A 23,406-nucleotide genomic window follows, 5' to 3' on the forward strand; every position below is an offset into this window, starting at 1 on the left:
CAAATAGCTCCACTGCATGAGTCTAGTTCCTCATGAATAAAGGGGAGCTAGCAATCTTTCCCTCCCTGATGTCAAGGATTAAGGAAGCCAACTGTGGCCTGCTGCAGTCAGGGGCCAGCAGGTCAGTTACTAACGCTGGGTCTGCTGCCCTAGTCACTCTGTTTACTACAAGGGAGCCCAAGTGTGACAAAAACAAGTGCAACAAGAATGTTGGGACCCTGGTGGCCAGAAGAGGCTGGGTCTTTGCCAGCACACAGACAAAGCCATCTGGGGAACTCCTGGAGGAAGGACCAAATAGCCAGATTACTCCTTAAATGCAGGGTCAGATCTGGGATTCACTTGCTGCAGGGTCTAGGCCCAGTGTCCAACACACACAGATGACTTGCTCAAGGTACTTTTGGTCACTTCTGTCATCCAAAAGAATGCGAGAATGAAAGCCAAGCATGTGGAAATACCAGAATTCCATATAATGATATCAGAATTGAGATATTAAAATCAACTTCATTTCTGTTTCAGGGAAATGCTCCAATGTTGGGAGCTGCTTCTATGGCAAGTCTAAAAATAAGGCGTTGACAGGTGTGGGTATGAGTGGGTAGCTTACTGTTAGCCCAGGCTGGGAAGCGACACTTCAGTCTCCTTAGTGTTTTCCAGGGGCTTTATGTCAGTGTTCACACTGACAGGGAGACAGTGTGATGAGTAGGTGTCACAGCAGCCAGGGCTGGCTGCACTCCTGTGCACCTGCCAACCAGCCTTAAGACAGATAATGCTGCGACTCTCCCATGGTCCCTATGGGTCTGAGGCTCAGAGACCTGAAATGATTTGCCTGAGGTCACACAATAGATATTCAAGGTCATCTGCACAAGGACCTGAAATCTGTAGGCAGGCAAAAGGACTGTGGTCCAGTCACACTGTGAGAGCTGACTACAGGTGACCCCAGCTCTTGCTGTCTTCTACTCTAGCCTGGTCAATCTAGACAACACAATTGGAAAGAGCATGAGGGACATTAAATGACTTCCTTTTCTCCCTCAGAAAGGCAGCTTTTCCAAGCTAGCCCGGCTGCTGTAAGTTGTCATTTGTGAGCCATTCTTCAGGATGAGATTGTCATGGACACTGTAGCACCAACATGACGGTAGCCTGATTCCAAATCCCTCTGCCCAGACCTTGACAGTGAGCAGGGAAGGAACACCAGAGTCACAAGCTGGAAGCTGGGAGCTGCTCAGAGAGTAGAGGTGCCTTTAACAGACACCAGGTAGGGCAAGGAGTGTGGGGGCCACTCACCTGGAAGAGTCCATGGTGGTGGACCACGCCATCCTGTGTGTGCAGCAGGGAGAGCAGAGAGTACTCGGTGTGCAGCAGCATCTTGCCCTGCCTTTCCTCTTGGCTCTCTATCCCTTGCTCGCCCCTCTCCTCAAGGGTGAGGATCTGCAGGAAAGCACACGAAGAAAAAGAACAATGCTTCCCTTTACCCAAGAGAACAGCTGGACAGGGAAGTGAGTTCACTTCTGCTATGCCTGGTCTGAGCTCACACGAGCACACATGACAGCCGCTTGTCTTGACAGCCTATAGTTCACACAGAGCTCTTACATGAGCTGCTGAGGGAGACTCTGTGTGAGCTGGATTGCTGCTCACAGGTGATGCAGGTGTGAAGGCGATGAGGGAGGATGAACAGCTAGGACAACCCAGGCTGAGGGTCCTCGCCTGTCTTCTTACCTTCAACTGATAGAAGTCATCTGTGCCATCTTTCCTTGCCAAACACTGCACAATGCTCGGTACCGGTGAGTTGCCCAGGCGGGGACCTACGGCACACAGAACCATGGGCTCACTTTCCAGGGGCCTTCTGAGTAGGGCTTCTCTTCATAGCTACTGGGTTGGCCCCCAAAAGTCTCTTCTAAGACTGGAGGTGGACATGTGTGCATTTCCTGGATACATACTTGGCTTTTGCTGGCAGTCTTCAAAGAGTTTCCAGTGTCCAGTGTGGTACACACCTCTGACCCTAGCACTCAGGAAGCTCGTGCAGGAAGTTGGCCAGCTTGAGGCCAGCCTGGGCTAGGCAGTAAGGCTTTCCTGGCTTCACTACCCATAGATCTTCTCATTTGTGTCCCCCCTTGTTCATCAACTTTGAGAAGCTACAGTCTTGTTTCCCAACAAACACGCTAAGTTGGGGGAGGGCAGAAGCAGTTCATCCTCATCACCGTTTACCTCCACACCCCCACAAACAGCACAGGGCTATCTGCTGGTAGCAGGCACCATTACAAACTATTTTCTGAGTGTCTGAAGTTGGAACTAGGCTGTGCCTCTAAGTTCCAAAATCTGTCCTAAAACAAAAGTTCTACTAAGGCCCTGGTGCCAGAGCCCATACTATCGGTAACTCTGACCAGCAACAACCCAGACTGGCTGGGCCTCAAACACCATGAAGAATGCCCTGCTGCTCCTCGGCCTCCTGGAAACATTCAATCCACCCAATTTCTACACTATTCTATAAGAAGTTCAGGGCATGCCTTTAATCCCAGCACTTAGGAGGTAGAGGCAGAGGCAGGCAGTGTGTGACTTCAAGGCCAGCCTGGTCTACATAGATCCTGTCTCAAAACACATTTCCCTAAAACAAAATAAAGACAAGAAGCTCAGGGAAATGCTATACAAAAACACTGAAATCAATCATGTCATTCCAGAAAAAGTCAACTAGTGCCTCACATGGTGAGTTCTAATGTAGCCGTGTGCTTTTGTGAGCCTGTTGATGTTCTGAGGTTTGTATCTCAGGGGAGGGGTTAGAATCTGGCTTTTGTAAAGCTGGTGTACTGACCAAAAATTGACAACTTTTGCTATGGAGGGACCACAGCCCTAGTTGGCACCTCCCTCTGTTGTGTATAGGTCAGAGATGTGGCCGCTGTGCCCTGGCCACACCCCCATGCTCAGAGGCTTACCCAGGATGAACGGTCCTGCTCTCTTTGCGTTATTTCCAGCAATGCCAGTCCCTAGAGCCTTGGCCTTGGCCGACGTCTCCCCAGCTCCTCTGTCTGATGCTCTCCGCTTCATTCTCAGTTCTAAACAAGACAGAAAAGATCCTTTCTGTTGAGTAAGTCAACAGCTTTCCTGACTGACACGAGTCCAGACTAACGTAAGGATACCTCCCACAGCTGCTGCGGTCGCCGTCTCCCCACCAGGAGGAGCAGCCAAGGCTCCTGAGGACAAAGGAATCATAACTCCTTTACTTGAAAGTCATTCCACACCAACAGCACATGTCCTTGAAGGCAGTAGACACAGATCACAGAAGAAGGGAGGGGAGGGGAGTCTGCTGAAAGGCGTCAGAGGGAGGCATAGGACTTTGTGTGGGTGCTGAAGAAAAACCTCTACCAAGACAGGATAGGCAACCAAGCCCCATTCCCCATGGGGCTCGGAGACATAGAACACCAACTTCTTTCATAATTTCATTTCCATATAGAAGTAACTGGCATTCCCTGTACCAACACTGAAAAACAAGCTAACATGGAAACCAAGGAACCTAACCTCACCACCTAGACAGCTGCTCTCTAGTCAGGCCTCTGTGCTTCCTGGGTTTTCACTATCATACAAAGTAATATATATTACTGTAAAAATATGGACCACGCTCTGATGCCATTTTGCAAATTTCCCTTTTCTTTAATTTAGATAGAATTTTATAGTACGTGAAATATATCCTATTAAAGCTGTAAAAACAAACAAACAACTTTAGACCTGGTGTATGCCTTTAATCTCAGGACTTTTAAGGCAGAGGCAGGTGAATCTCTGAGTTTGAGTCCAGCCTGCTCTATAGAACAAATAAATTCCAGGACAGCCAGGGCTACAGAGAGAGACTTCATCTCAAAAACCCAAACAAGCCAAAAAACCAAAACCATGGGCTGGAAGATGGTTGGAGCAGAGTGGCAGAGCACTGGCCTTGTGTCAGTCTTCATCAGGGCAAATATAAAACAGAATTGCACATGGTAAAAGTACCCTGTCACTCTCCTGTAGCATCACGTGAGGTGTTTTGTTTCTCCACTTTATGGGCATCTATTTCCTTCCTTTTTAAAAAATGGTCACGTAAATGCCTGTATATTTTGGCTCTCCCCCCACCCCCTTAAAAATGTAAACCCCAGGGCAGGCAAACTGCAAACATCAACAGCTATGCAGGGGAAGAGAACAGAAAAGAGAAGGAAAATCCATGCGAGTTCAGCCCGAATGGATGCCAGCCACACAGCAAGCAGGCACCTGGTGGGGGCAGGGGACTTAAGAGAAAGAGTAAGGAGCCCAAAGTACCAGAAAAGGCAAACTTAGGCTCTGGCCAGCTCCAGAAAGAAAGAAACAAAGAGATAGTTATTCCTACTCTTTGAGTCAAGGCTCAGAAAGGTAGGCGGACCCAGCAGAGCCTTGTGGTGGCTCACGGGGACTGCTCTTGGTGCTCTGTTCCCTCAGGATAACTGCCAAGAAGCAAGACTGCAAAGTCAAATGGGGTAAAGGACTTTATTTTTATTAATCTCTTTTCAGATGGTCTCACTCTAGTTCCCTGGTTCTCAGCCTTCCTCGTGCTGCAACCCTTTAATACAGCTCCTCAAATTATTTTCTTTGTTACTTCATAACTTATTTCTGCTACTGTTATACATCATAATGTAAGTATCTGTCTTTTTAGACAGTGAAAAGGTTGTCTGGCCCAGGTTGAGGACCTAGGTGACTACGAGCTCATTATATAGTCAGGATGGCCTCAGACTTGTGGTGAGCCTTTCTCAGGCCAGTGGTTAGCTTATAGGTATGAGCTGTTGTGCCTGGCAGGGTGAACGTTTCTTCTTTCCTTATTTTCCCTAAAGCATTTGACACCCAGTGGCAGTGGCAAGCTGTTCCCAGGCAGGCTGTGGCAACTGACAGTCCCATCAGCAGCGTGGGGGAAGGGAGTCACAGTCGCAGGCCCTGCACCTGAACCAGGACTGCTTCCTCACTCTCGCAAATGACCCATTTCATGAGTAATAAAGGGGATATTATTACTTTTTAAAGTCCTAATTCTTTTTCTTTCTAATTTTTATTTTGGGGATAATTACAACCCCCCTTTCCTCTCCTCCCGCCTAAGTCTTCCGTTACCTACACACTCCAGAGCCCTACGTCTTATGTCTGAGGCTGAGCCTGCTCTACATGCTTACTGCTTGTACCCATTGTTTCTTTTTACATTTTCTTTATTTTGTTCTCTATTTTAAAAATGATTACATTCATTATTTATGTATAAGAGCATGTGCGTGTATGTGTGTGTGTGTAAGTATACACACATCTTAGTAGACAAGCGGCATTTCTCCTTCCAGCATGTGAGTCTCAGGAACTAAACCCGGTTCTCCATTTTTTTTATTTCTATGGTTATGAAAGTGTTACTGCTTAAACTGCTATCTAGTAGGATATGTGTCTTTTCCTTTAGACTTTGCTGCTATCCTGGAAAGCTTCCTCATGCTGAGGGTCAGTCCTGTCAATACGGGCTTCTCTTAACATCCAACAGTCCCCAGATGCAGAGGCAGCCATGGTTAGATCTGGCTGTGATCTCTGCTGGAAGCAGTCACAGCAGAGAAGAATGAAATAGCTTTAGATACACCCCAAAAAGTCAGACAGCAGCAGCACACCAGTGTCTTTTTTGCCTGGAGTTCCTGGGCACCCCTAGTGTACATACAACTTCCTCAGAGAAGGCAAGCTTGACAGCTCCTTGCCAATGGCCCTCACCTGGTCCCACAATATGTACAGTGGTTTCCTCCATGTACTTCCCACATTTTGTAATAATATATTTATTATATTATAATATTTATTTATAATTTAATATATAAATATTATATATAATTTATTTATAATTATAATATAAATATTTATTATATTATATTATAATAAAATATTACATTATTTTTATTATTATTTATTACATTAATTTGTGTGTCTATGTTCAATGACTGTTGCCACCACTAGAAAAAGAATCTTATACACACTTACATGAACCACTGCACCTTGGTGCCTAGCCCAGCACATAGTAACAAACAGATACCTTCCCTCCAGTTGGTGTTCTTGCTAAAGCCAGCAGCCTCTGGTAAGTAGCTGGTATCACTACACTCTGATCCTGGTCTCCTCTCTGGAGTGCTGAGCCTCCTCTTTTTTCCCAGTAGTTCCCTGGAGAGCACCAGACAGGCATATCACATCTGTGTAGATGCTGCTTCTTTGCCTACACACAGTCTAGACGCCTGTTTGCAGGGAGCAGCTGCGGCCCAGACAATGAGTGGGTTAGCCTGACCCCTCCTACCCCACTCAGGATTCTACTCAAGCAAATGGCATGGGAACAGCTCCAAGACATGGCAGACAGAAGGATGGGAGCAGATGGGCAGGGATAGAAAAGATGCTGGCGGGGAAGAGGTACCCTGACTGCCTGCCTTCCTAAACATCATTCCCTGCTACCCAGAGTTGACTCAAGCAAAGGAAATCATGGTGAAGAGACAGCCAGGGAAAAACTGGAGGATGAGGTTTTCAGAGATAGACCTCCTTGGCCCTGCTCCTGCAGATGGCAGACACACAGGTGGTTCCACTCTGCCCTCAAGCCATCCTGACAGGGATGCTCCAAACAGATCTCTAAATGGTCCACCAAAGGCCTGTCTCAGGGACCCTGCACTTGAGGTGCTCTAGTAGCAGTACTGGCTGCTATGGCCCCAAAAGAACTCAGGAAAAGCCTCCCCCTAACCAGTTGTCCTCACCCTGGGGGTAAGGCTCCCCTCAGATATGGGTTCATGTCTCCCAGGCTGAAGTCTCAGCAGCCCTGGAACTCAACAATCTCAGCTTTGAAGTTTGTAGAGCTTTGAATTTTTCAACTTTCCCATGTTCTGTCCTTGCAAGTCAGTGCCATACCAACTTGGACCTCAATAGAAAGCTTGGTGAGACAAAATGGGGTTGTGGGGTGCCTGAGAGGAAGGCACTGGAAGAGAACACAGCCCAGCAAACCCACCAATTGTAGGTTGTAACCAGAATAGGAATTCTGAAAGCAGGGGGCTTTGTGGGCTTTGCTGGGCCTGGGGGGTGTAAGTGGGCCTCAGCGAGAAGGCATCATCAGATCTGAGTCAGCCACCAGTAGGCCCAGATGCTGTGCCCGCCCCTTCAATATAGTTCCTCATATTGTGGCGACCCAACCATAAAATTATTGGGTTTCTACGACATAACTGTAATTTTGCTATTGTTATGAACTGTAATGTGAATAATATGTAGACGGTCTTAGGTGACCCCCGTGAAAAGGTTGTTTGACCCCCCCCCAAAGGGGTCGTGACCCACAGGTTGAGAACCATCGGGACAGGGGCTACCTATGCTAAAACATCATCTCACTTGAAAGCTACCAGGCAATGAGAGGCTCCAGCCAGATCTGTAAGAGATACAGAAAATTCTACAGCTAAAGATGCCCAGAGTCCAGGAGTGTAGAACACAGGGCAGGCACAGAAAGGGTGGTGGGCACAGGCAGGTCAGGTACTATATAGCAGAGCATGATTAGACTTTGCAAACACACCTGCACATCTCCAAAGGGTGAGGGCTTAAAAAGATGGGTGGTTCTGAGCTAAGGGCAGGATCTGTTCCCCCATCTCAGCCTGGCCTCAATTCAACACAACTAAAAAGAACTAAAACCTCGCTGTGTTGGATCCAGACACTCATACCCAGAAGTATCGACATATCAGTGTGTTGATGCACAGGCTCAGGGCAGAGGGAACCCCCTGCCTCAGTAAGTCTGAGGTGCAGCCTGTGGGTCTGGGTATAGACAGAAAGCACCCACATTCAAGTTCCTTAACTTTTCTTGTTAGAGATGAGAATCTTTCCATGTTGCCTAGGCTGGTCTTGAATTCCTGAATTAAAACAATCTCCTTTCTCCAGCCTCTGGGGTACCAGGATTACAGAGACCTCCCAGTTTGGGCCAAGGCTTCCTGAAGTAGCCTCCAGGTTTCTGAAGAGTTTCGTGACACTGCAAACCAACACCATGAGGAAAGAATACGAGGCCAATCCTCCTGGCGGGGAAACAACCCACAGTCCTGGGCAGTGGACTGCTTTACTGTGGGAACACATACATGTTTGTATGTGTGCCTGTGAACACAGCATTTGGGAGCCATGTTCTGCCAGTGCCCACTAGTTGTTTGGCTAAACAACTATGTTTATTCTGCCAGGTCAGGTCAGCCAACAATTTCATGCTGCCCTGTCACCAGGTCCACTCCCTATCCTCAGGTTCCTGGCTGTCAAAAATCAATCAAAATAACTGGTCCTGAGCTGTGCAGCCTGTTATCTTCTGGTCTTTAACCTCTGGCATTTTCTACTGAAGGCAGGGACCCTACACCTGTACCTTCCTCACCTGGCCCTGGAAGTGAGGGCAGAAGACCAACCTGCTCACACCCTGCAATCCGTTTGTCATGCATTGGTTAGGAGTCTGGACCTGCTCCAGATTCTCCAAGGGAGAGAGAAAAAAGTGAGTCACTGCCCAAGAGTACCAAGAGCACCTCGATTACAACAATGTCTCTCAGTCAAAACTGGACTCTGATTTCAGCTGTCTCATGCCCAGCCCAGTCCAATGGCAACCAAAGAGCCTGGAGTAAGTCAAATGCAGACTCCACCCCAGCACCATCACTGGTGATGAGCTGTGGGCAAGGTTCTTTTTCTGTCTCCATCTACAGAGAATGACAGCTTCCATACTTCCACAGTTCTCCTACGAATTACCAGGGATAACTCGCACAAAAGGTTTAGCAGAGAACCTGTTAAGATAGTATAAGCATTTGATGAATTGTGCTTAGAAGCTTGCCTATAGCCAGGTGTGGGCATGCATAGTGACAACAGAGTCCCAAGAGAGGGAACTCTGAGAGTTTGTGGTCAGCCCAGTCTACACAGCAAGTTCCAGGCCAGCCAAGGCCATAGAGTGAGAACAGACAAAAGCTTGTGGATAGCTTTTCTCCTGTCCAAGGGAAAGGGGACAGTCACTGAACTGAGAGCTAGAGAGAACAGGAAGTAGGAAGGTACCCAGGCTTGAGGGGTGTCTAATCTGCTGCCTCAGACTATATATAGGTCTGAAGGACTGGTGGCTAGCCTGAGGTAGCCCTGTAGCTCAGCAGAAGAAAGAGCCTGGAGCAGAACTTGGCAGAACAGAGGAGAGCCAGGTGAGTCTGTTGGGGAAGGCTGGGCATAGCTGTTGGGGGTGGGGGTGGGGTGTCAACAGGAACACCTGTTTTATTGAACGGAGGCACAGAGCATCACATCCCCCCCGTGCCTGCCAGTCCTTCAGAGAGCAGACACTCTACATTCTGCAGACCAAGACTGGCACACCAGCTGGCACTACTCTGCTTGAGGCACAGTAAGGGCTGTCCAGGATGATGAAGCCATCTCTGACAGTTCCACCATCCCATTCCAGCTGTGGTAGTGTGGGGGTTAGGGAAGAGCCTGAACTGAAGATGTGGTACCTCTAGCCTAAGACCCTTTGGGGCAGGGCTGGGGGAAGCATGCATTGCTGGGCTCCAAACCTTCCTTTCCACTGAAAGACTCTGTGGAGTTAATTCTGGATTCATGTTTTTCTCAAAACAGCGGAACAGTCAAAAGATGGGTGAAATTCACCCCAACTGAAGAACAGCAAGCTGCAACCTGGCCCAAAAGGCAGGAGTTACTGTCACTGACGACAGAATGAGCACCAGGGGCTTTCCTGTGTGGCACATTTCGTAAAGATGCACTCCTTACTTATACTCTTCTTTGGCTAAAATGTACAAAATGAATCCTAACTGGGACAACCCTGAGTTGAGTTCCTTTCAACAAAATGGATCTATATGCTTCAAAGGCATCAATGCTAGTTAAAGAAATGCTGAGACTGGGCAAGAAGGCAGGTATAGAACCGTGACCACAGGACTCAGGAGGTGAGAGCAGGAAGACGAGCACCTCAAAATCAGCAGTTCTAGGTCATCCTTGGCTACGCAGCAGGTTCAAAGCCAGACTGAGGACTCATGAGACCCTGTCTCCAAAAGGAGGGCATGGGTAGAAGCACTGAGCTGGGAATGGTGGTTCATGCCTGCAGTCTCAGCATAGGGACAGCTGGGGCAGGACTGTTCTGAGTCTGCAGCTAAATAGTGAGTTCTGGGTCAGTATGAGCCACAAAGTGAGTCTTCGGTGGTGGTGCACACCTTTAATCCCAGCACTCAGAAGACAGAAGCAGGCAGATCTCTGAGTTTGAGGTCAGTTTGATACATGGTTGAATTCCAGACTAGCTAAGTCTACATGGTGAGACAGGTCTCAAACAAACAGCAAGGTAAAAGAAACTAATGGTACACGGCACATAAATGCAAGGGGTAACCCTGGAGAAGAATGCCATGAAGAACATACTCAACCAGTAAATAAAGGTACCCACACTGTGTGTGTGTATGTGTGTGTAAATATATGATAACGGTAGTGTCACCTACATTCTTAAATTTTTTACTCATATGCATGTGTATGAGGGCACTGGATCCCCTAGAAGCAGAATTATATGCAGTTGTGAGCCTCTGATATTAGAACTAGGAACCAAACTCAGGTCCTCTGGAAGAGCAGCAAGTGCTCTTACCACTGAGCCATCTCTTCAGCCCCAATTACACTTCCTGGATTGAAAAGCATGTATGGGTTATAGTACATAATGCCTTTGTTCTCTTAGATGTACAAGTGTTTAGAGTGGACAAGAGTCATAATGTTTTGGCATGTATTCTCAGACACAGGACAAAGTCCTACCTGCTGACTAGCTCCCAAGACTCAGTTCACAAGTTTAAAGGAGCCTGTCTTTGGGTACATAACTGCAGCATGGGAACCTGAAGCCTCATTCTTCCTGGGCAGGGTCAGCATGACATGAACAGATTTAGTCTTATATGGCCAAGAAATGAGGGGGCTGGGGGATGAGGGCTCTGTAATCTTAAGGTCCACCACCTGGTGGCGCCTTTCTGCAATGCATCCTCGGTACTTCTCCGTACCAAGGACAGAGCAGTAAGCCACTACTCTCCTTCAGGAGATAAAAAGGATGCAGGGACCACTTCCTCTGCTAACTGGGTAACAGGCTGGACAGACAGAGTCCACTGGGCAGCAGCATCAACAGCTATCTACTGTGGAGGTCCTGCAAGGCTCCCAGTTTTCAGGAAGAAACCCAAGCTCTCCAGTAAGGCTGCCAGACCCAGGCTACCTCCCCCACCTCACTGGCCTTATATGAGGCTAAATGTAGCCCATGAGTCATGGGAGCTGTATGTGCCATGAACAGTCTTGCCCTATCCTTCTCTCTGGCTTCCTTGTTGTCTCTCGGTCCTCATTGAAGTGTCTTGTCACCTATAACAGATAATCCCAGCAATTTGCCAGGGCTAGGTGGCCTTCTCCACTACTCAGAACACCAGAGCTTACCTCTGCACCCTCCCACTGGACTGCAACTATTGGTTTGTTTACCTCCCCCACCCCCCATCCCAGGTTGGGGGCTTCTAGAAAGCAAGATCGACTCTGCTTGCTGAGTCCAACAGCCCAGTGCCTGCCAAAAGGCCAAGAGAAAATAAACCATGCATCTACAAGGCACCGAGGCCAGTGTTAGGGCAGGGGACAGAGACGGCTGGATATGAAGGCACAAGTGTTATTCACAGGTGAATCCTGCCCCCTGCCAGGCCAGGACTGATATGGGATCAGATGAGAACAGAGCCAGACAGACTAGGTAGTATCTACCAGCTCAGGACAACAGACACAAGGACTCTGCTGGCACTGGGCAGTTTGACCAGGAAAAAAAAAAAAAATTCCCTGGCATACTGGGTGCAGTGGCACATGCCTACAATCCCAGCACTCAGGAAGGCAGAGTCCGAGGCCAGACTAGACTACATAGTGAGAGCTGCCCTGCAATACCCCACCTCCTCACCCCCCCAAAGAAAAAGAAAAACAAAAGAAATGCCCCAGTACTATACTAGTGGGACTGAGACAAGGGGATCACTGTGGGCCAAAGCTAGCTGGGCTACCCTAAGACCCTTTCAAAAAAAAAAAAAAAAAAGGACCATGTCAGAAATGCACGAGGCAAGACATGGTCTAAGCGGGTTGTTTGGATAGCAGAAAGACATTCCACCCATGGAACCAAATCCATTTATGTACAGAACCCCACAATGAGGAAGGGACAGACTAAACCTGTCTAAGAGATGCAAAACCTCTTAGAATCCAAGTGGGAGCTCTGTACACTCTTACATCAGCTATCCCAAGTGATTTTGGCTTACAGCTTTACAGTTTACAAAACAGCTGCAAATGCATAATTCTAACTGATCCTCCCCAACACACAGGCATGTGCACACTTCCTAGAAAAACAAAGAGGAGACAGTGAGCCTCCTAAAGTCAAAGGACTAACTCAGAAGTTGAGGTAGGAACACAGGTTTCCCCATGCTACATCTGCATAAGGCTTTAACTGTCCCCAAGACACCTGAGATGGCCAACCTCCCTACAGAGCTGCGCTCTACACTCAAGAAAGCAAGAGGAACTCACAGCCCACACAAACAAGGGTTTCAGACCATGGGCAGTCACCCAAATGCCAGTTGGAAGAGTAAAACCAACATGGAGTCATGTAAACCAGGGTTCAGGACTTAGCTTCCATCACTCACTTGCTCGGTTAACCCAGTTAACCCTCTGTAGGCCACAGTTTCCTCATTTTGAAAAAGGGGGTGGTAACATTTCCTTCATAGGATGTCTAAAAGATCAGCTGCTGTTCTCTTGGGGCTGGGAGGAAAACGACAAGTGTCCCTGTTGTGTGTATAGGTGACCTGGTAGAGAATCTCTCCAGACACATAAATTTTCAGCTTGTACCTGAAGGGCTAATTACTAGGATCCATTTTTAGGACTTTTTTTCCTCCCCCTAAATGCAGGGTCTTATTCAATATGTAGACCAGACTGAACGTGTGAGTCCCCTGTGCCTCTGCCTTCCAAGTGATAGGATTACAGGTACACACTAGTATGCCCTGCCTGGGTTCTTTTTAACTCTTAGAACTTTCTCATTCATTCATCTGTTTTTGTTTGTTAGGATGCTGGCGATAGAACCCAGGGCCTTATGCATAGAGACAAGTACCCTATGACTAAACTACACCTGCATAGCCAATGTCTGTCTTTTCACGACTGAGAAACCAGAGCCTGCAGCCAAGAGCTTCCTGCAACTCTTGCCCTGACTGGAGTGAGACACCACTTTCAGGGCTATTTGAATCTGAATGATATGACAGGGATTGCTGAAAGAGGAGTGAATTCTCTCCTGGTCTCAAAGGAACCACTGGAAGCCACTGCTTTGTGCTCTGGATGGATGCTGGGGGAATGCAAGTGGATTAGTAATCCTTTGACTCCAGCCAGGATTCCCTGGTGACAAAGACTCATGCCTGTGCTGTCATCTTCACTATTCCCAAACAGTGACGATTCTGCTCACTTTGTAAATGCAAGAGGATACACACAGCTCCAATTTGTTAGAAAATATAACACTGTATCATTCCCTACTAGTAACTGCCTGGGAGTTACTAGTGAGAGGGCTACAGAGAGAGCCTCACCCACTGAGGCCTCTCTGCTCTGGGCCTGTGGGAGAATACCTGCTGCAGCCAGAGAGGAAGTGACTCAGCCAGGGGGAAGTGGGAGGGGTGCTCGCAAAGGGCCTGCACAACTCCCCCAAAGTACATCCGCTGCCATCAGGCAGCCTTTCCACAGCAACACTTGGTCGTGCTGAGCACTGCAGCTGGGGACCAGAAGGAGCCGAAAAGCCCACTCTGCAGCTTGGGGAGCCAGCTCTGTGTTGTCTCCTCCAGGAGGCAGGCTTTACAAATTAGCCCCATACAAGGAGACTGTATAATCCCCACTTACTACCCTCAGGAGACCCCCACAGGCTCCACTAGAAGACCAAGGTACTGGCCAGGGTAGGCTTGAGCAGTGCGAGAAGAAAAGCCCGAGCATCACCAGTCCCTGTGGGTGCCGAACCGGGCTGGCTGCTCCTGGGTGCATTTCCCCAGCAGTCACTCTTTAGAAGCCACCAGAATGGGATCCAGGGCATTGTCAACAGACCTGTCACCAGCTGACCCCCTCCTCCCTGCCCCCGGAAGCAGCTGATGTGACAACAAATAATCTGTCAGGCTGTGTGGGTGTCAAAGGAAGAGACAGTCTTAATAGCTCTTTCTTGAGCTGTGCTGGCCTGGTATTTCCCATCCAGAAAAGAAGCACATTTTGTGATGGGTCTTGGTTCTGCAAGGGGCCTTGTGCCATGTACGAAGAAGGGATATTGGAGCAAATCACTAACAGCTCTCCTGTGTCATACCAGTCTGCTCTAGCTCACTGGCTAGAAAAGAAGCTCACAGCAAGAAAGATCCTAGCATGTGACTCAGGGGCCCTTTGGCTCAAAATATCAGTTACTGCTTTGTGTGGTTGACTCAGCCCAATGACACGGCTGCAACAGGGTCCCATATGGAGTTCAAATACTGTCAGCTGGAATAGCTGAAACCAGGCAAAGAGAAAGCAACAAGAGATCCAAGAAGCACTGGCTGTGTCTAAGAGCCACCTTTCTGTCCACTTTGTGACCTGGACACCCGTTTCTGTGTTCATAGCTTCCTTACCTGGAGGAGAGGGGGATGGCACTACCCCCAACTAGGGTGCACCCCAAGGCACTGTCCTCAGAACCATCATGCATGAGGAACCTGGCCAGTGTCTAGCTCCGATCTTCAGAGTGACACAGGAAAGCTAGGGCAGAGCACACATACATGCAAGTTTTCCTTATACTGTCTGCAACAGCTTTAAAAATGAAGCACTGCATCACCCTGCAAGCAGGGCCAGTCGGATCAGAGCCATACACCGCCGTTCTGTAACTGCCTCTATCCAAAGTTAAATTTCGAAACTTTGAGCTTAACATGTAGCTCAGCTGGGAGAGCACTTGCCCACCTTCCAACACCACAGAAACTGGGCATCAAAGCATATACCTGTAACCCCAGAACTCAGAGGCTGAGGCAAGAGATTCAAAAGTTCTAGGTCAACTTTAGAGATTTCCAGACTGGCTTGGGCTTGATGAGACACTATTAAAAACAACAACAAAACAACAAGCCTGCATATATAAGTCCCAGTACTTGGAAGGCAGAGGCAGGTGGATCTCTGAGTTCAATGTTAGCCAGGTCTACAGAGAAAGTTCCAGGACAGCCAGGGCTACACAAAGAAATCCCATGTTGAAAAAAACCCCAAGCATCCTGCAATACTGTATGTATATATGATCCTATTTTAGTTAAAGAAATTACAAACACTCTTGAATGTGCATAGGGAGTTTTTAGAATAATCCAGAGAGAAGGGGGCCTTCTGTATTTCGTATTCATATTCTTTTGCATTATTTAGTTATTTCTCTATAATTATTATGATGATAATTTTGCTTCTTGAGAAGGTATATTCGGGTGGCAGGTGGAAGCTAAGTGCCCCAGACTATGGAGCTACATGCTGAGGCAAGGGGGTCCTAGGAGCTAAGGATGGAAGGGTCAAGGTCAATACTCCTGCTAAGCGTAATCTCCCTTGGACAACTTGCAAACAAGCCTATAAAGAACTTCCTGCTAGCTGGGCGGTGACGCACGCCTTTAATCCCAGCACTTGGGAGGCAGAGGCAGGTGGATTTCTGAGTTCAAGGCCAGCCTGGTCTACAGAGTGAGTTCCAGGACAGCCAGGGCTATACAAAGAAACCCTGTCTCAAAAAAACAAAAACAAAAAAAAAAAAAAAGAACTTCCTGCTTGCCACCTGGTATCCACTGGACTGAAGGCAGGCTTGAGCTGTGATAGTCACAGATCACTAACAGAGACAGCACTGGGTCACCCCAGCCCTGGGCCAGGAACCTGACTATGCCAGGCACTAAGTAACACTTGGTATCACAGTAACCTGTTTCAACCTCAGTTGAAGGACAATTACAGTTCGTTCCTTTTATAGGAGAGGACACTGGGGTCAGAATGATTTGTCCAAGGTCATTTGGCTAACATGTGACAGAGCTGGGTTCTGAAGCCAGATCTGACTGTGGCTAACATGGTTTAAAGTGTTTCTATCTACTCCCCACAGGGAAGAAAGAGAGGACCTGTCTCCAGGCAGTGGCAGTTCTATTCTTCAGCCAAGGGAAAGATTGCTTCAGCCCTCAAGGTCCTCTCCAGCTCTACAGCTCTGGACTCCAAGATTCTGGGGACTGGGCTCCCTGGGGCCAAAGCCTGGCCAGGATGAAGGAAGGGACAGCATGGGTTCCAGAGTCACACAAGGATGGATGTGGAAAGTCCCAGTTCCATCCTCACTGGCTGTTTAACAGGGCAGGCTCCTTAATCCCTCTGATCCCTGACAAGCTGTTCAGTAAAGCAGAGACAAGCCCTACCCCCCAGAGGCCGTCCAGTACAGTGTCCACGGTAATCAACAGGGAACCTCTGGTGGTTTGAAGCTTTTTGTTGTTCTTAATTTCCTTCCTATTTTTTCCAGGAGAAAACAAGCCTGTTGCCCATGATGCACCCCTAGCCTGGAATGCTGCCAGCACCAAACTTACTACAAAACTAGCAGGACTTTTCTGGCCAGACATGTGGCAGGTGCCAGTCATAGGGTCCAAAGTCCCACAGTATGTGGACCACGTCACCCAAAGACCAGGAAATCTTTCCCTAAAAGCACTGCTATCCCTCTAACACACCTCATCATACCAATACCATCTGTGCCCAGCCACAAAGGCAAATAACTAGCAAGTCAATCCTGCTCTCTTCAATCCTGCTCCAATGACAGCCTACTCTCTTCATTCTGGACCCTTGGGCAGCAAACTTCTTAAAGGCTAAAGAATCTATGTATAGCCCTCTTGCAGGGTAGGTAGCAGTCCACATGCATATTTAGAGGGGACACTGGTTCCTGACAGTGGGGTTTCCTTGAAAACATCAGCCCAGTATAGAGCTAAGCCCCAGAGTCCACATTCCCACCCACCCACTTATTCCTTTATCTGCCTCAGGCCAGAGAGAGATGGGCTGTTCTACCTGCTCTCCCAGAAGTAGCATATTTGCTGGGGGATAGCTATGAAAGCTTGGCTCTCAGGAGGCTGAGAAAGGAGGGTGGTGAGTTCAAGGTCAGCCTGGTCCATGTAGGAACTCTGAGGACAACCTAGGTTATTAGGGCAGGACTTTGTCAAAGAAGCATCTTTGAGGCAATAGTTCTTCTAGGCATTTGTTCCCTTGGGTACTTAAGGGTGGGCTAAACTGAATGTATGTATGTATGAGGAAAGTCAGGGTTTGGAGAAATGGCCTAGTGGTTAAGAATACTTACTGCTCTTGCAGAGAATCTAGGTTCAGCTCACAGAACCCACATCAGCTAGCTTATAACCACCTGTAACTCAAGCTCCAGGGCACATAAACTCATGCAGCCTTACACACACACAAACAAAAAATAAGAAAAAGAAAAGAAAGTCAGTCTGGCTAAGAGCTGGCTTGGTTCCACCCAAGATGGTGCACAGTGGGTACTAAAAAGACAAGCATAGAAATGGAACCATCTCTAAAATAGTGAGCCAATCAAGCATGCAATACTAGCCTCTCCCCTCTTGGCTCTTGATTCTGTGACTTGCTATGTTGTGTAGGGGGTCTGGGAGCCACCCTGAAGGCTACAATCTTACTTCATGCTCTTATTTCAGACCACTTTCTCATAGCCACCTCACTTGAGACAGGGTCTAATGTATCCCAGGCTGACTTAAAATTAGCTATGCAGATGATATCAACATGTATTTCTCCTGTCTCTACCTTCCCAGCGCTAAATGACAGGTATGTACCAGTATACCCAGTTTTTATGTAGTACTAGAGATGGAACCAGGACTCCATGAATGCCAAGCATCTACCAACAGAGACAGCTAACATTCTCTCTCTCCTTTTTTTTTCCCCCTAGACCAGACTAGCCTTGACCTTTAAGAGATTAGCTTGCCTCTGCCACCGCCGCTGCTGCCACTACCACCAGGCCAGGGTTAACTCTTGACCAACGTCAGAAAGTTAATCTTACTTCATGTCCTTTCAGGTAGCATCTCCATGAGGAGCTCTGAAAACCAACTGAGGTTGTTCGGGGACCCTCTAGCTGTGGCTTAATCAAGGTAGCTATGAGCAGATGAAAGGAATGCACTAGAGTTTCTGAAACTCAACAAAGCTCATTTCTGTGGTCAAATGTGGGCAGAAGAAAGGTAAAGACAGACAGACTGCCCTCGTCCAAGGTGGAGATACAGGCAAACCAGCAGGAAGGCTGCCCCAAAGCTAGACAGGGTTCTACAGGGCTCTGTATTTGAACACCCTTTGTTTACCCTTTCCTTTGTGGGTGAACTCCGGGCTTTCTGACTGGGCTGGCTGATCCCACTGGCTGTTAGTCTTCTCCCTACACTACCCTACTGCTGCACTGTCATCATCCCCTCTCCCACCCAAACCAAGATCTTCGAGTTACCATGACTGCTCCACCTCTTCCAACCACCGCTGTGGAACTCTACTAGAGTCCAGCAGGCTTTCCCACAAACAGACTGACCTCTGCCCTTCTTCCCCACCTCTACCCAGCCTGCCCTGAACCAAGCCCTCTCAAGCCTGCCCATGATTCCTGCAGCACTCACTCTCTCCCCAGCCCACCGCTCTTCTGAAGCCAGAGGGCTTTTTGGAAGATGCAGGTGTTTCCAGCACTCAGGTATTTATCATTACAGAGTATTAAAGCTCAAACATCTTTACCAAGTACCTGGTTCTCTCTCCTGAATATCCTGAAGCCAAGTCCTGTTATATCCAATGATGGAACCCCTGTGCCATCTAAACCATAATATGAGAGCTCAGGCGCACTGCAATCCCCCCCCCCCCATTTCTGTCACTCCTTCTACTGCCTGTAGTGCTTCACAAACCCACAGAAAACTATCCACTCCTCAAAGTCTTAAGAGCTCTCTAAACTTCTTCTCAATATCCTCATCCCCAGGTAAGTCATTTCTTCTGTTCCCCTGATCTGTACTTCATGCTGCACAGACTTCTGGGAAAAACTCCCCAATACCTGTGCAAGTGCCAATGGACTGGGGTGCCTGTCCCTCTCTCCTCTTCCTTGTCCCTGTACCTAGCATGTGGCAGTCACATGTGGGAAGTGCAGGTGTACTGCAGAGATTCTCTACTTTGAACCACCGTACACATAAGCATGGTACCACATGTTCATCCAGCATGGCACTTCCTGCTTATGCTAACTCAGATTCTAGAGCAGGCTCATTTGTGGAGACTCCAGAGAACTTGACATACATCCTCCAGTTCATACTTTAAAATGGTATTTATCAGTCAAGTGTGGAGGCACAAGTCTGTAAGCCTAGAGCTGGGGAGGCAGAGGCGGGAGGATCAACACAAATGTGAAGCCATCCTGGTCTACATAGAGAGACTCTGTCTCACAAGATCAAACAATGTTACTTCTTGGCAGTTCTACTTTTCTGAGGGCTGAGGCAGGGTTAAGACAGGGTCTCTTTATGTAGCCTTAGCTGTTCTAGAACTCGATATGTAGACCAGGATGGACTGGAACTCTATCTGCTTCTATCTGCTTCTGCCTCCTGACGCTAGCTACCATGGCTAGCTCTGCTTCTACTCCTGAAAAGGGCTTTAGGAAAGAGCCAAATGTGCATTGCTGCTGTACAGCCTGGGAGAGCCTGGCTTTTTCAGAAAGAATACATAGAATGCAGAGCTCTCGTGACCCCTCAGAACAAACAGCTCAATGGGACACAGCTCTAGTTCCTGTGAACTGCTTCAAGTAGGTCCCAGAAGCTCTCCAGCAGCCTGCCATGAAAACTACCATTCACCAAGCATCTACTACTCAGTGAATGCTGAGTCCTAACTCTGCAACAGCTGTCTTGATCCTCAGAAGGGCCCTACTGGGGAAGTCATCCTACAGTGTCATTTTACAATGAGAAATGTGAGCACAGAGAGAATATGGAACCCCTAGCGGCTAGCTGAGCTGGGATTAGAAGCAGATCTGTTTGAGCCAAACACGCTCTTAACCTCTTCAAACTACTGTCTTATCCATGAGAGGCACAAGAGAGAAAATGTAATACCCCTTACATCTGGTCTTCTGGGAGGGAAGCCCTACCTTGCCAGTGGCTTAGGCAACCTGAGATCTCAGAGAGGAGGGCACTTGTGGGGTTGCTGCAAGGGGTTATCTACTTAGCAAGGCCACACAGTGCCTTCTCAGCACAGATCCAGTTTGTCTATACCAACTCTCCTCTTGGAAGCATGTGGTGGTCTCTGATGAGGTGTCTAGCTAGCTCTTTCACCCTCCTCAGCTCCTCACAGATCTAAAATACAGATCTAGTCCTGTTCACTCCTCAAGTAAAAGCTTTTTACTGGCCTCTTGTGCACTGGACACAAAGTCCCAAATTATCAATGAGACGTTCATTTTTTCATTAACTTATATTGCTTTACTGTGTACTGTGTTGGCTTCCATACCACTCTCTTGACCTAGTTGAGGTTCTGTCTCTCTCTAAATTGCTGTAATTTTCTCTAAACAGCACCTCCCATTTTACTCTCACCTGGCTAAGCCTCCCCTTTTTATCCTTCTAGGCCAGACTCCAGTCGCTACAGTCCAGGCTTCCCAGACTGAGGAGCAGCTTCCCTTACTGGGATCCCTCAGCATTCAGTCCCTGATGCTTTTGCAGATCACATTTCGACTGTCTGCTTGCGGGTCAGCTTCCTCTAACTAGACGGGGGAACTAGTTAAGATCAGAACCTCTTTATTATGTGTTAATTCTCTATAAAGATTCTTTTTACTGTTACCAGTGTTTTGCAAATGAGGACACAAATGGTCCAAGGTCAGCAAACAAAACGCTGCTGCACCAGAATTTGAATTTAAGGAGTCCAGAGCAAGGTTAATCCCAGAATTTAAGGAGTATGCCTCCAAAGCCAAACACTACTACTCAGCACTAGGCTTTGCAGGCAGGGCCCTTTAGTTATGTGAAATTGAGTAAATGAATGAGTAAATGAATGAGGACTATCTCAGGCAGGTCGAGGTCTAATCCACAAACAACTGATATAACAGGGCCTTTAAAGAGGAACTCACAGCACTGTTTACAAAATAAGGGCAGTAGGATTTTGCTCTTCCTTATCTCATGCAAAACTACTCAGCCAAGAGGGAAAGGAGCCCAGCCCAGCATGACTACCCTCTTCCTCAATGATTCTCAAAACCAGCAAAGCCAACCGGTTTCCTCCAGTGACTTAAAACAGAGCAAAGTCTATCCTGCCACCGAAGGCGGCTGTCATCTTTTCCTTCCGCCAACAACCTGGGGGAGTGGGGGTGGACAGAGAAGCCACCGGGAATCCGAAGACTCCTTCCCAAGACTGAAAGGTGGGGCCAAGCATCGTAGGAATGGGCGGACCTGACCAGGATGGCAGGTGAAACACTGACCACAGCACGCTCTCCCACTGTGAAGACCGGCCCAACGTGGAGCTGGCAAGCAGGTTGCTGTGACTCGCACCTGAACGCCGCCCAGGATGTGAAAATTCCCCAGCAGCGATGGTGTCAGTGCCAACGGGTGGAGGGCTCCATGAGGAAAACCTTGGCTGGTTTTCCTTGGAGACTCGTCCTAACTTTCAAGTCACTCTCTAGGTCAGGAGAGAAGCATGGAGAGGAGGAGGGGGTCTCTCTGGGGAAAACCTAGAACGAGCCAAAAGCCGGCTGCTTCGCTGACTGGCTGAGTGCGTCTGGGCAAGGCGGGCAGTGCCCATTTCCCAGGACTGCAGCGAAGACCGAGGCTCCCGGCAGCCGACGCCCCCGCCGCCAGGAAGGACAGACCCCCAGTGGTGGAGGGGAAATTTTCACTATGGCCATTCTGGTCGCGCCGGTCAGCTTCGGGCTGTCACCCGGGTCCCTCCGCCACAGTGGCCCGCCCCGCCAGCACGCAGCCCCCACCCGGCTCCGAGTCCCGGGACCCCGAGCTCACCTTTCCAGGGGGATCAACGCTGCTTGCCCATAGTCCGCAGCCCAGAGCCGGAGCTGCTCGGCGCTCCGTCCCGGTGGCCGGGGCCGGGCCGGGGGCGTGGGAGCCGCTCACCGCCGCCTCCCAGCGTAGCCACCAGAGCTGCCGCCGCCGCCTCCCTCCATGGCTGCGGCGCCGCCACCTGACAACGGAAGTGACGCATCGGCCCTCGGCCCCGCCCCCCGCCCCCTCGCCTGAGCCTGGGGTTGGTGCGCCATCTTCAGGATGGGCGGAAGCCTTCAGGCAGGAAGCCCAGATAAGATCGCCAATTGGTTCTGGGTGGAGTCTGGGTCAAAATCTGTAAAGCGATTGGACAGTCAGGGGGCGGTACTTACCGCTAATCTACATCTACTGTGGGATTGGGACGGAGGCGCCGCCCCACCTTGCCTCTGCAGAACCTCGCCGACTTTTGCTCTCTTTGCTGGGGTTGGGGACGTCTCTAAGTGGCTGCAAGAACCGCCAACTGCACTGCGTTCTTTAGAAAAGTGGCCTTTCCTTGCTCCCCATTTCTCGGCTTCTGGAAATTTGTGTGGGAAAACGCTGAAGTTGGGTTCAAGAGAGTCAGCTATTGCTGTCGCTAATTTATTTCACTTTAGGACCTTCAGAAAACCCAAAGATGGCCAAGTTCATCTTGGACATCCCTAGAGTCTTGCCCAGGGAGATTGCAGCGAAGAGTTCCAATGAACGATCACAGCCGGCTTCTACCTCACTCCCTCCTGCCAGTTTCCGTCCCTTTCTCCTCCTTCAGCAGCCACGCCCTCCATGAATCAGCTTCTTACACCAGCAGATGAGCCCTTTAAAGGGATTGCATCAGTCTGGTGACTCACTGGGGGCCCTCGAAAATCCTGGCTTCCGTCCACTGCCGTGTGGAAGCGGCCAGAAGGGCTCGGTGGCAGCAGTACCAGCGGCCATAGTCCCACTCCTTTGTCTCAGAGTTAATAAGTGTACTTGATGACTCTCAGCTTTTTCCTCCCCTCCCCTGGGTCATTCTGTATCCACGTGTAGACACACGTGGCCACGACTAAGCATTTATTTCACATTTTCACAAGGTATTGCCAGGACAAGAAGGCTGGTCTTAATGAGGTCTAGCTGTTGTAGCCTGCATCCTTTCTCAGTCCCTTTGAATGTTTGGTGGCCACTCAGCTGCTGATAATGCTGAATAACTAGTAAACTAGTAATAAGAGCAGCTCCCAAGGCCTTGTCTTATGCAAAGTGAAGCATTTTTAGACACCTGTATACAAATGCAGAAGGTAGCACTGAGAGAGAGAGGGTGACCTTTGCCATGACACTTAGCTAATAATGGTTGGGCGGTGGTTTGAAGAAAGTTTAGTGGATTCCAAAGACTAGAGCTTGAATCCTCATTATTCCACTTACAAACTAGGTAACTCAGTGTAAATCCTGGCTGTCCAAGTGGGGATAACACATCACACCAATTCTGGGAGGACCCAAGGAGTTTCACATCCAGCTCACC

At 48.7% G+C, this 23,406-nt stretch overlaps 1 protein-coding gene across 1 annotated transcript in view; it reads right to left on the minus strand.

Moving 5' to 3' along the window:
* Window positions 1-22,082, minus strand: part of Stk40 (serine/threonine kinase 40) — a 35,642-nt gene extending 13,560 nt beyond the window's left edge. Inside the window, exons 1-4 of the mRNA XM_034502665.2 lie at window positions 21,900-22,082; window positions 2,922-3,041; window positions 1,711-1,796; window positions 1,279-1,422 (exon numbers count right to left, since the gene is read on the minus strand). Of these exons, the coding sequence (XP_034358556.1) occupies window positions 1,279-1,422; window positions 1,711-1,796; window positions 2,922-3,033 (342 nt within the window). The 5' untranslated portion in view covers window positions 3,034-3,041; window positions 21,900-22,082. The remainder of the gene's footprint in view (window positions 1-1,278; window positions 1,423-1,710; window positions 1,797-2,921; window positions 3,042-21,899) is intronic.
* Window positions 22,083-23,406: the final 1,324 nt, after the last annotated feature.

The sequence above is a fragment of the Arvicanthis niloticus genome, chromosome 5, assembly GCF_011762505.2.
Source record: "Arvicanthis niloticus isolate mArvNil1 chromosome 5, mArvNil1.pat.X, whole genome shotgun sequence".
NCBI lineage: Eukaryota > Metazoa > Chordata > Mammalia > Rodentia > Muridae > Arvicanthis > Arvicanthis niloticus.